This window comes from Rattus norvegicus, chromosome 7 (genome assembly GCF_021556685.1).
Source record: "Rattus norvegicus strain SHRSP/BbbUtx chromosome 7, alternate assembly SHRSP_T2T, whole genome shotgun sequence".
In the NCBI taxonomy this organism is placed as follows: Eukaryota; Metazoa; Chordata; class Mammalia; order Rodentia; family Muridae; genus Rattus; species Rattus norvegicus.
The window spans coordinates 28,435,466-28,449,183 of NC_141540.1; the positions used below are offsets into that span (position 1 = coordinate 28,435,466).

Here is a 13,718-nt window from a genome sequence, read left to right on the forward strand (position 1 = left end):
AATGTCTTTCCTTTGTACATACTGACTGAGAGACATCATAGGATTTCAGGTTTGTTCCTTCAGGGTGCTAAACACCCGTTAGAAACCGAGTTCCCACCTGCACGTCTGATTACAATTCAGGGCAGAGCCAGCTCCTTTCCCTTTGGGGTCATGTGCCTTGCTGCAGTATTTCTGACTTGTGAGGGGTTGTATGCGAGGGTATTGAAGGTGACTGAAGCATCAAAAAACCAACTTAAAAACCTGTATGTTTTAAAGCCTCACAGAAAGGAAGGCCAACGTAATACACTTTCAAATGGATCACCGGCATCTAACATCGCCACCACACGCTTACTGCTTCAAAGAGGGAAGTGGGCTTGTTGAAAGACTCATGCAGCGCATCTTGTGAGACACGATCCTTCCTCGATCCCTTGAAGGTACTCTAAGGGACTATTTGAAGCTGCCTCTAAAAACACCAGTAGATGGAAAACAAACAAATTCCCAAGAGAAAGCACTGGAAAAGGAGAGCCAAAGAAGGTAGAAGGCCAACCACCAACTGAAAGGCACCGCTACCTAAGCAGACAGAAACGTAGTACTATACTTTGGTTTTGCGTTTTTGTATTCCTCAGTGTCCGTGTCCTCGTCCTCTGAGTACCAATTGTCTCCTCTTCCTCCAGCCAAGAGGCCCCTGGCAGCCAGCAGTCCTGCAGCGTTCCCATAGCCAGTGTACTTCAGCAGACTATCCACTGCAAAGACACAACAGAGTCTGAGATAGGCATCCCACGGTACTGACCACCACCACCCACTCACAGCACAGAGAGGTGGGCACTCCTGCCACGGCAGGAACCCTTTAGGCACATAGTAGCAAGACGGAAGGAACTACTACAAATGCTCCTGGCTGATGTGAAGACTAAGATGCTGTCTGTAGGTATCAGGAATTCTTTAATTACTCTTGCGTACACACTTTGACCGAGGTAGAGCCTCTGTGCTCCTATGGTAAGACTCATGTATTAACTTTTTGGTTTCTGATATTATTTTTTACTAAAGATAATGAAAGTCAGATTAAGTTTTTACATGAGAGGTATGAACAACTGTAAATTGTTTTTAATCCTTAAAGGGATAGGAAGGAAAATATATAAGAAATAAGAACACTTAAGGATATTAGCAAGTAGGAAAGGCTAAAGAACCAGTCAGCAGGGCGGGGCAGGCTGGGGAAAAAGTACTTGGGACACAGGCATGAAGACAGCACTCAGACCTCCAGAACCCAGGTGAAAGCTGGGGGGTGGGGGACTTGTAAGAAAGAGATGGGATTTCCTAGATACTAGTGAGCTCCAGATTCAACTGAGAGACAAAAGTGTGGACAATAAATAAATGAATAAAGTGGACGGCCATTGAGGAAGACACCAAAATCAACTTTGGGCCTTTATATGTATACATACACATGGATTTAACATACACATTAACATAAGAAACTTAGCGACAGCATATAAACAGGACGCCCACTGGGTCCGACTGGCTTGATTTCAGTACTATCACCATTACTAGCTGGCGGAACTTGGATAGAATGTTTTACAGCTCTACCCCAGTTCTCTGACGTGCAGAAATGGAGTAAGAACTACTCACCTCCCAAGTGAATACCACTGAGGACTGTAGAAGACTACATGGCCAAAGGTAAGTCCGTATTCCTTTCCCTTTGGTGAGTACTACATAAAACTATTGTGTTATTCAGAACACATGGAACAGGTCTTCTGTAATTATTACCTACTGATGGAGTAATATCCTTTAAATGAGCTGACCCAAAACTCTTTGCAAAGAAACCCTGTACTGAGGTGTGTGTGTATCTGTGTGTGTGTGTGTGTGTCTGTGCGCACGTGTGCATGTGCGCGTGTGACTTATGAACTTTTTAAGGAATATACTGAACAGTTAAAGGCAACTTTACATGAGTGTATATTGTTTTTGTCAGGTAATTTTCAAGCACACAATCATGTATATAATAGAAAGATTGAAAGCCTTGCTGAAAGCTCTGAGTAGAATGTTCATAAGTTGACATCCTAAGGTCAAGTATAGAAAACAACACCACACATTTATCCATGTATAAAGTCACAATAAAACCTACATTTGAAAGCACCATAACTTACACCATTCACCTCAAAAATTAATGCTGGAAAAAATTCAGAGACGCATACATAGGTGCTAAGGAGGAAGGGGAAAATATGTATGTGAACTTCAGCATAGAGGATCATACAGAAGGAGGAGGGAGAGATAAGCAACAACACTACGAGTGTTTGAAACAGCTGTAAGCTTACAAGTATATATAGTGTGTGTGTGTATGTGTGTATGTGTGTGTGTGTGTGTGTGTGTGTATAGTTACATCACGTAGGGTGATGATAATGCTCTCTACCAAGTGCCACAGACTATCTAAGAGCAACCCCAGTGCCAGGCATGAGAAACCCCCATTTAAAGCTGTTGGTCAAGAAGGGTCCAAGGGACCTCCCCCAAACAATATAGCCATTGCTCTTGCCTTCGTTGCTCCCCAGAACCACACTGCAAACACAGGACTTGGAGGAATCACTCTGGAACTGCCCTTGAAGGCTCCTCGCTTAGGGCTAACTTTGGTGTATCTGAAGGTGCAGTACAAGCTGCCCAGGAGAAAGGTAAGCAGCAGTCTGACCCATCATGGAGCCTATGGTCAAGGTGTTCCCAGAGGTGCAACAGTCACACTTTTGTCTCGAGGCTAACCAAGGGCTGTCTGATTGGATCTTGGAAGGAATGAGAGCTGGTACTGTAAAGCTAGCTAATGACCCCTGCTGGAGAGGTCATGGACCCCACAGGAGAAACCACCCGTCATTTCCCTAATGTGACCTAATTGCTGAGTGAATACTCATCTTGATGCCCACAGACAGTCTCATCCCTCATCAAAGCAGATGGAGGCTATTACAGAGGTCCACGACTGATCAAACTGCAGGGAATAAAAGGCAGTGGAGAGCACAGTCCGTCCAGCACATCTACGAAGAATACCTACACCTAAGACTCAGGGCGTGGCACTGGGAGGTGAGGTGGAAAAGACTCTGAGAGCCAGAGCCCCAGGGTCTTCGCTTCCAGACACTGTAAGGGGGACGCCACACCCACAAACCTCAACAGTGTAGTTTCCTAAATAAGATCTGCAGAGTGACACTGTCAGTCAACTCGCCTCCATGGACAGGGATTTCCTAAAGCCCCACCCTCTGATGAAGGGTTACAGGCAATCAGTGGCTGCTGAGAAAGGAGGGATCCGTTTTCTCCAGCAATGAGTTCCCTTAGGTTACACAATTCCAAGTGGTCAGCCCAAAACACATGCACATAACGGCAAACTAAATCAGCTCAGAAGGTTGTGAGTGTGTGTATATAACTATGTAATTATATTAGAATTCATGAATCTGAGAGAGTGGGGGGCATGGGGGAGTTGGGTGGGGAGGGATGGAAATAATGCAACTATAATACTCGTGTTTACATTTTAAAAACAAAAAAAATGTCGAGGATCTTATAGAGGGTTAAGATGGAGAAAGAGATAAGGGGATATTCTAGTCAGAGTGTGATTATAAAGCGCACGGACAACGTGAATAAAGCTGTTAAGTTTGGAACATTCCTAGTGGAAAGCGCCCTTTGATAGAGAAAATACCCCGTCCAGGGACAAGTGAAGCCATCCCTCCTGTCAAGGAGTATACAAACCGGTCACATTTATGTAAAAGGAGACGTGGGTTAATGACATCAATAGACTCAACTAGAGTTATCCTCTGTAACCCCAGCTGGCCTGGGCCTCACTCCCCCTTCCTAGGTTCTCACTCAGCTTAAACCTGTCGGTCGCTGCACTCCTCCTCAGTGCTGCTGGCAAACACTCTGTAAGTATTTAATGAGGGGAAGCAATCTGAACCCTTGAGTAGGTTGATGCAGGCGCTGTCTCTTGTGGCCAGTGCCTTGAGGTGCGGTGATTGGAGTACGCTAGGCAGCGCATAAGGAATCACTAAGGGGACAGAACAAACGTCTGCAGTGAACAGACATTGTGACACTCAGAGCCAGCATGTGTGGTCAGACACAAACCCCCTGATGATCAAGGGCCACAAACCTGAGACCTAGAACACGAATGCCTAGTTAAGAATGACAATATTTACTGGAACATATGTCAACTCTGAGAAAAATGGGTTACAAAGATGACTTAAGACATATTAATGCTCCAAAAATAAAGTTACATAAAATTTTGTTAAGATTTTAAACCACAAGAAGTTTAAAGCCAAGAAGGGAGTTGAGAGGAATTTAAAACCCTACAGAGAGAAGTCCTGGGGAAACCTTTCAGTGGCTGCTAAATATCCTATCTAACCCACTGGACGTTGTGAAGGGCAAAGGAACACTGACCGAACCCGGCTTACCAAGGAAGGAAGGAAGGAAGGGAGGAAGGAAGGAAGGATGGATGGATCTCATGGTGGTGCTTACGTAGACACGCATGGGCCCACCCAAGGATGCCTGGTTTTGTCATGGCAACTGTCTGACCTAAAGATGCTGCTGGAATCTGGATGGTTCTCAGCAAGCTGGTGCTTTAAGGATAGGAGAGAATGCAGCCCCACAGTGCATGCTGGTGAGACACGTGCTGGCAGGCAGCGCTGAAAGCCTCATGGACATTAGTTCTCCCGTTTTATCACAAAGCAGAGCTTCCATCCCTTTGGAGAGGAAAGCATCCCAGAGACCACCCTCCCTTCTCCATGGGAACTGCTCCATCCAGTTAAGCTCTACTACACCTTCTAGAGCCAGCAGCTCCTCTAACTGGTACCGCTTTCTAGTTCCTATCTTCCCATCTCTGCTTCTTTTTTTTTTCTTTTCTTTTCTTTTTTCTTTTCGGAGCTGAGGACCGAACCCAGGGCCTTGCGCTTACTAGGCAAACGCTCTACCACTGAGCTAAATCCCCAACCCCCCCATCTCTGCTTCTATATAGGTGCACGGTCACCTTCTCTTCAACACAAATCCAACTGTGTTACCTTCCTGGAGAGAGCCTCTCCTGCTTCCCCTAAAGGCTCAAACACCAGGAGGTCTAAAAGCTCTTGTTTGGAGTCCCTAAAGTTATGTTGTGTATACAAAGTACATAAAGTCGTCCCTCCAGGCTGCCACGGTAGCAAGTATGACCCCAGCTTTACGAAGCCACACTTCACTGTGGGGAGACACATGCTAACATGCCCACATGAGCGAACTCACGGGAATACACTGGTAACTACCTGTAAGATACAAGGTCTCCAATGGAAAGAAACTGGATGATGGGGATGCAAGTGCTACAGAGTTAGAGCGCAGCAAATGGGGAAAGCCTGACAAGACAGGGGAGTAAAAATGGCAGGCACCACGAAGAAAGTCTACTCTGCCAGAATAGCCAGAGAGTTCTTCGGAGACAAAGTTCATGATGCTCTTTAAAGCCAAAGCTCCATGAGCTGAGGACATGGGGAAGGGCAGCCCAGGCAACGCTAAAGCAACCATGTTAGAAGCAGGAAGGAGCGGGGATTCACTAACACAAGTGAAACACTACAGAGGCAAGGGCGAGGGTAGAACGTGGGCCTCCCCAGGCAAGCAGTGAGGAAGCACTTCAAGTTTACAAGGGAGCAATGACAACATTCTGTCCACATTTTATAACAAACCCTGTTAGTCCCCTGGAAGATAGACAAAAAAAAAAATCAGATTAGAAACAGGAGGCCTGACTATATTAATATTTTAAGAAAATGATTTTAAAGGCATATAACATGAAGTGGTGTGGGAACAAAATGGAAGAGAAAAATGAAATTTAGGGAAGTAAAGTCTGAGAGGTATAGTAAGTTGTACATGTATAGAAGGTAGGTGGGGTAATGTAGACAACTGTCCTTCACAGCGGATGTGAGCAAAGGCTACAGAAAGGCTGAGGAGCATGGGCATTGGAGAAAGTGCATTCCGCTTCAGACAGGAGGAGGGGCAGCTCTGAGAACGCAGGTGCAGGTGTTCAGTCGCCAGGCTAAACATGGTGGCTTCATCCTGAAGCAGAAGCCAAGAGCAGAGAGAGCAGGGAGTTAAAAGTGGGACTGAATGATTATCGGCAAAGGAAATGGAAAAGAACGGCTGTCTAAGGTCATCTAGAACTGCCCTAGCAGACGTACTGAGAGGTGGTGCAAATACTCCAACCACTGTAGAAACCGCAGTAGGGTAGAGATGAAGACGCCCTTTGCTCCAGAGAATCAGGTGGCCTGTGACCGTGCTGAGGGTGGTGGGAAGTGTGTCCTACTACTACTGGAACTAGAAAGGAAATGGCTGACCAGTCGTAAGGTGAGCTCTCCCTGGGTAGTAGGGAGAGAAAAATAATCAGTCTTTCAAAATTCTAAGATGTAAAAGCTTAAAAAAATGAAATCAAAGAATAGGGAGAAACAACTCACAGAGGAAGCTTTTAGGAAGTGCAAAGCAGCAGCTAAGCAACAAGTTATAGAGATGCCAACACCCTCACCCTGAGGACACCCTCATCCTGAGGACGCCCTCACCCTGAGGACGCCCTCACCCTGAGGACGCCCTCACCCTGAGGACGCCCTCACCCTGAGGACGCCCTCACCCTGAGGACGCCCTCACCCTGAGGACTATTTTTAAGGAGCCTGAAAAGAGTACTATTATTTTGAGAAGAACTGTATTGAAGTGTCACATGCAAAGTGATGAGCTTCGGGACAGTTTCCTACTCTGGCATTATGGTTGCTCTTCAGTTCCCTTCCTCCCCCTTGTCCCCTTTGCTGGGTCCCCTCTCCTTGACAACCTGTCTTCCCTCCTGCTCTCACATTCCACCCATTCCACTACTGGGACCCTAAGCTGGTGCCCCTTTCTAATGGCTCCCTTTACACATTTAGGATTCACATTCTCTCTCTCATTTTCAAAGAAAATATGGAACAGCATTTGTTTTTCTGAATTCAGCTTTTGTTGTTGTTGTTGTTGTTGTTGTTGGATTTTTTGTTTGCTTTCTGCTAGCATGATTTCTAGGAAGTACTGACATGAGAATAATAAAAATGTAGTTGTGTCACAGCTCAACAAGTTGTAACTATGACCACATGTTAGCATTTTGGTTCCTGCTGGCTAGAGGTAGGCTGTCCTGGTACAGATGGGTATTTAAGACACCAGGGTGTCCCTTTCATGACTAGTCTGTGAAGACTTTACCCTTCTTGCTTCTGCCTGCTGCTTCCTGCTCTACTCTGTGGTACAGACTACAGGACCTTCACATCACACATAGCTCTGTGTATCTTTAAGAGAAATTTTAGCTACGTGACTGATGTTATTTGACCCGCTCTCTCTCTGTTCCCCTAGACCCCACCCCTTGGGCACATTCCTAGGGCTGCAGCAACAGAACAGCCGCTGCAGCCTCCCTTCCCAGCTTGCCCACACGGCCTATGGATCCCACGGACTATCACCTCCTGACCTCCCTCCCCGGACACCAGGGTCCATCGGACACCTCGCTCAACTGTGGGTCACACCTACCAGAAAACCAGCTGGGCGGCCTGCAGACCTCACTTTCTCTGTGACTAGGGAGGCCCAATCCCTCAGTCTGCACTCTAGCACAGCAACATATCACCCTGCTGTGGCCTCCCTCCTGTCCACTTCTCTTATGGATCCAACACCATCCCCTCCTGACTTCCCTCTCCTGACTCATCACTGCACCCCAGCGTCCAGCACCAGCAAGCATTCCCTATGAACACGCCAGCCTAGCAAACCAGTAAAGAAGCAACCTCAGCCATCACACTCTCTGAGAATCAAGAGAAGGAAACAGAAACCAAAGAATAAAATACCTACCTAACAAAGACAAACCCAGAAATCAGCACCTAGACCTATAATCGCCCAAACTCAGATGCCCAGATGCCAGCGTAAGAGCACAGTAAGTCAGGGCAGCACATGTCTACTAAGGCCCTGCTATGCTACCAGAGCAGTGGAAGGACAAAAACGGCCTTCAAACCATCTACATGAAGACGACAGGGTCCTTAAAGAGGAAAGGAATAAATCCCTTAAAGAAAGCAAGAAAAAATAAGCATCTGCATGCACTCTGAAGGTGGAGAGGTCAGACCGAGGCCAGCACGTAACCTTCACCCTACATTCCAGTTTCTTCAGTGCAGGAAGGAACTCTGCAGGACGATAAGGGAAATACAGGTACCTACCCACACAAAACCTCTGACCAACAAGACGTGCTGCGGAACAGTGGTGCAAACCATGAGGGAACGGCCAACCAGTTCTGATCTGAGGCCCACTCCATGAGAGGATGGACAGGAACCAAAACTGGATAGCCCGGAGAGCTGGGTAGAACCAAACATGACTGGCAAAAAAATCAATCAATGAATCAATTGATTGATTGATCGATCGATTCCTAATGGTATTCTGCTATACTCAGAGATCAGTCTTTGTTTAGTTGTCAGCACAGAGGATTCCTCCAGCAGAGAGTAGGAGCAGAAGCAGAGACCCACAGCCAGATACTATGGGGAGAGTCTGAATTGGAGGTCTTCACTGGGTGCTTCCCCTCAAAACCTGGGGAATCCCAGAGGAAAAGGGGATGGAAAGATTGGAGGAGTCATAGGGCATAGAGGACACCAGGAGAACATGGCCCACGGACTCAGCTAAGCAGGGCTCACATGGCTCAGAGACAGAAGCAGCAAGCACGGGGCCCACAGGGGTCTGTGCCAGGTCCTCTGTGTACGCGCTGTGGCTGTTGGCTTGGCACTTCTGTGGGAGCAGGCGAGTCTCTGACTCTTCTGCCTGCTCTTGGGACTCTGTTCCTGCATCTGGACTGTCTTGCCCAGATTTGACATGAGGGCTTCTGCCTCGTCATCTTGTATTTGTTTTGTCTTGGTTGGTTGTCATCTCTTGGAGACCTGCTCTTTTCTGAAGGGGGTTGGGGGGTGGGGCGCTGGCTCTGGGTTGGGGGAAGAAGTAGGGACAGGGAGGAGTGGAGGGGAAGCACTGTGGTTGGGATGTACAGTATGAAGAAAGGATATTTCTAATGATGAGGGAGTTGTGTAGTCTGCAGCTCCTTACTGGCAGCACTGAGTTGCAGCTAAACAGCAGCGCCTCCTCGCCAACCCCGACAGCCCTCCGTTCTCCAAGCAACAAACTGTTGCAGAGCATAATTTCCATCTGTCATTTCACATGTCCTGCGGGGGTTTCATTCCTAAGGGCTTGGCTGCCCCAGTATTTGCATAAGTAAATGACATGACGGTGAAAATCCTGACTGCTTTGTGTACTTCTATGTCTAGCTTAAAAATACATTTCTGATGGATGAATTTAAAGATATCCATTACATTCATTCATTCATTCATTCATTCATTCATTCACTTTGAGTGTGTGCCTGCACACATATGGAGGTCAAAGGTTACCTGCAGTAGCTGGCTCCCTGTGTCTAGAATGTTCTGTGTAGATTCCTGGGTCAAATGCAGGCAGAGAAGCTCAGGAGCAGGAGCCCTTACCCACTGAGCCATCTGGCCAGCCCTTGAATGAATGTTTTTTATTCCAAGAATATAGTTATGTATTTTTAGTAAGAGCGAAAAGAAAATCACATGGTTACAGAGAAGTTTCAAATTTTAATTGAAAAAAAAAAAAAAAACCAAAACCAAAAACCAAACAACACCAACATTACTGTGCTGAGCTAGGCTAGGTCTGAGTTCGGCTGTATTATAAAACTTCCCAAGTCCTAGATAACCTAGGAAGAACGATGACAGCCCTCTCAAATGAAAATAATCACAGAATTCACTGCAAAGCACGTGCTGCGTTTGCTATGCACTGACTCACCTAACGTGACATCGTCCTTACATACATACTCATATATGAATTTTAAAGATAAAAACAAGGAATATGTGTTCACTTTAAAAAATCTATAAACAATCAGCAATCTTCTTGGTCAAGAGTAACACTGCTACTAACAGAATACTAATCTGAAAATCGTTGTGGGTGTGTGAGTGTAGGCAAGTGTGCCACAGGACACACATGGGGGTCAGAGAACAGCCTCAGCTAGTTGCTGGTCCCCACCATCCCCCCCCCCCCGAACTGGGTAAGCCAGGCGACTGGCCTCCACCATGGAGATGTAATGTCCACCTCCGTCTTGCTGTGGGAGCACTGCAATCCAGACACTCGCAGCTGTCCTCCACTGTCCGTGGGTTCTGAGCTTCTCATGCTGCCTCTCTCCCCCAGTTCTGACATCCAGTTTTAAGTGAAGGGGTGACAGGTGTGTGTGGGTACACACACACACACACACACACACACACACACACACACACACACACACCTTTTTAAATGCAAATGTGTGTGCCTGAGTTTGTGGAAGTTAGACAACTTTAGGCGTCATTCCTTTGGAATGCTGTCTGTCCAGTGTCTTTTGAGGCAGGGCCTCTCAATGGCCTGAAGCCTGACAATTGTGTTGAACGGTCCAGCTCCAGGGACACTTCTGCTTCTCCACTGCTGGGATTACAAGTGTGGGCCACCAGGCTGGGCTTATCTATCTACCCACCATCCTCCCACCGTCTCTCCCTCATCTCCCTCCAATTCAGACCATTCCATAAGCACTTAACTGATTAACCTATCTCCCCAGCCTCCTTACAGTTCAGTTTTGATCTAAGAAGATTTACTCAGCCACTATTTTGGCAACACACGTGAGGAACTATGATAACCATCTGATTATAAGGTGTAAGTCAATTTTTTTTCAAATCACGGAAGAAGTTAATAATTCAGGAAGAAGCCAAAGTGAAGCAATATTACTGGTAGAGTGTCCTTATGGGAATTCAGTGGTTTAGGCAGTGGTTTGAAAGGACGTCAAGCACATGACACCTGTCATTGCTAAAAACTGTTACCAGCATTATAATAACACTTCAATTACGTTGCTAATAATGTACCATCATTATAGGAACGTAAGTAGCTGAACTAAAAAGTCAGAAGCAAGGTTGAAGAATACAGAAGATTCAAGATTTTGGGAATATAGTGCAGAGGTAGGGCAGTTGAGTAGCATGTATGAGAGCCTAAGTTCAAATCCCAGCACTGAAAGATAGATAGATACATAGATACATAGATACATGATACATAGATAGATAGATAGATAGATAGATAGATAGATAGATAGATAGATAGATAGATACATACATACATACATACATACATACATACATACATACATACATAGGTAGATTATGTGATTATTATATGAAGATATTCTAAGAAGAAGAAATATTATTTCTATTATCTCCAGGGTAAAGCCACACCTTGACAGACCTTTGGATGTCTTACACAGGTAACATTCTGTGACCACAGACTGAAGAGTCAGTGATAAACCAAGCTTCTATTTGATTTTGAGAAGAAACAGAGGAACCAGCCAGGGCCATAGCATCTGGACTAGTAGGCAGGATCTGACAATGGCTCCAAGCCTGAGATGCTACAAGGTCTGGGGTAAACACACACAAGGCAAAGGCTAAATGCCTGTGTCTCTGGGAGAGCTGTGTCTGCATGTCCTAGGGAGCTTGGGACACACAACTATGACTAAGATTACTACTCCTGGTCACCTGCGTAGCTGCCCTTAACAGCAGGTAAGCAGTCAGCTCTGCAAAGACTGCAATCAATGCCACACCCAGCAGGAAAGTTTCTCAAACTCCCCTCAAAGAGAAAAAGCATAAGGCAAAGGGAGTTTAACCTACCTCGCTCTTTGCAAAGGACGAAGAGGAACTCAGCAGCAATCTGCTTGACTCCGAGGTCAACGTGTGTCATGAGGCGCACCAGCTTATTTCTCACGGTTGAGCCGACTTCTGGTCGATTTGTCACATCCCTCAAAGGTGGTAACACCTGATTGCAAAGGTGAAAGAAGCCATCATCAGTGGACAGTGCTGGGGCACATGGGGGTGGCACCAGGCACCTGGTCAATCTTAGAATGAATTACAGTTGAGTTTTCATTAAGAGTCGCAAATAGAAATAACTGTGAGCTTCCGCAGAAAATGAAATAGGCCATCATCACCAGCAATACCAGACCGCAAATGTGTGTCGTCAGTTCTGTTTGGACAGAAGCATGTCTTCCCTGTACACCTGGCTATCGCAGCACCCGCAGTGCTTCTGGTGTATGGCAAAGATTAGCCTGAAGTCCATGTCACACTTTTCCTTCTTGCTGGGTATGACAGCACAGAGGCTTAGGATCCACGTCCACGGAAGGCTCAGAGAGGACGGATGAGAAAAGGGCAGAGTCTGCTTTTAGCCCCATCTGAGCGAGACTGAGTCCAAAAACAGAGGGAGTAGTAAAGCCAGTAAAGCGCTTTCTGTGTGAGCATGAGGACCTGCACCCAACCCTCAGAAAGCACAGGAGGTGGCATGGCCTGTAGTCCTAGCATGGGGCGTGCGGAGACAGGGGGATTCTGGGGCTTGCCAGCCTAGCCTGGTGGGCCAGCTGGAGGGGGAAGAGTGGGGGAAGAAAGTAGCTGGTGTCTAACACGGAGCCCCTGACACTGTCCTGTCTTCTCCCTGAACATCCGTGTGGATGCTCTCTCCTTCTTTCACATATACCTCAGGGGCCCAAGCCACACGGACTTCTCAATTCTTTTTATTCTAACAGCATAATAGGTATTTAATTTTTAAAAATCTTACTTGTGCATTTTATATTTACAGTTTAATTTTATAACGGCTATTTCAGGTTGAATATGCCTATTCAACCTGACATGACATGATGCCATAAATAGAAACTACATGTGACAAGGACAATGAACTTCACGTGATAGTTAAGTAAAGGGATGCTAAAATGTGTAAAATAGGGGTTGGGGATTTAGCTCAGTGGTAGAGCACTTGCCTAGCAAGCACAAGGCCCTGGGTTCGGTCCCCAGCTCCGAAAAGAAAGAAAAAGAAAAAAAAATGTGTAAAATATCTTAAAGCTCTGGGGATCAGGTACATGCAAATCATGAAAGAATTTGGTACTTACATTTGGGTCCCGGTGCTAGATATCTTACTGTGTATCTATGCAGATATCCCCAAATCTAAAAATATTACAAATCTGAAACTCTCAAATCCAAGCATTTGGGGGCAAGATAACCTTTCTTCTCCGAGTATGTTTCTCTATGCTATCTGCAATAACATCTCTCCCTCTCTTTGCCCCCCGCCCCCAGGTCTCTGCTCAATGAAGAGAAACTGTTTCTTGACCTCTCCCTCACTGGCTTTACACTGTGTTTCCCATCCCCCACTGACAGTCTTCTACAATCCTCGTGCCCTGACCACTGCTATAGGAAGTGTTTATGGTATGCTCGTTCACTGAAGTACATCTTAAGAAGCGCATCCAAGCTGTGGGACATGTCTTTCTGAGCATCTCTCTCCATTCTGATGCTTATCCTAATATCTTTTTAAAGTAAATTTTGTAGGGATGGCTTCTCCTTTCTTTATTAGTCTCAAGTGCCTGGAATATTATGTGTCCAACAAATATTTGCTGACTTAGAGGGGAAATGAGTAAGTCCAAGTGAGTCCCATTAAATGATATACGGACTAATTTTCTGCTACTGTACGGAAATACCCAAGCAATGGGTATTTCGATGAAGAAAGCAGTGTATTTAGTCCGTAGTTCTGGAGACTAAAAGCCCAAGATGAGGGGACCCACTCTTCCTACTGCGATGGGGCCCTAATGGAGGAGGATGATATACAAGGGCAGGGGTGCTTGTAGGAGGAAGCGTTCTTACATCAAGAAACAGAAAGCCAGATAGTGACTCGAGGGTCAGGCAGCTCCACAGTGTGTTCTGGAA

At 46.1% G+C, this 13,718-nt stretch overlaps 1 protein-coding gene across 16 annotated transcripts in view; it reads right to left on the reverse strand.

Annotated features, from left to right (window-relative positions):
- Ric8b (RIC8 guanine nucleotide exchange factor B) overlaps positions 1 to 13,718 on the reverse strand; it is a 94,041-nt gene that overhangs the window by 21,085 nt on the left and 59,238 nt on the right. For all 16 annotated transcript variants that reach the window (XR_015624005.1, XR_015624003.1, XR_015624002.1 and 13 more), the window contains 2 exon segments: positions 11,649 to 11,793; positions 578 to 722 (listed from right to left, as the gene is read on the reverse strand). Coding sequence is in view for 6 of the 16 variants with exons in the window: in XM_087557110.1 (XP_087413236.1) it covers positions 578 to 722; positions 11,649 to 11,793 (290 nt within the window). In the remaining 10 variants the exon portion in view is untranslated.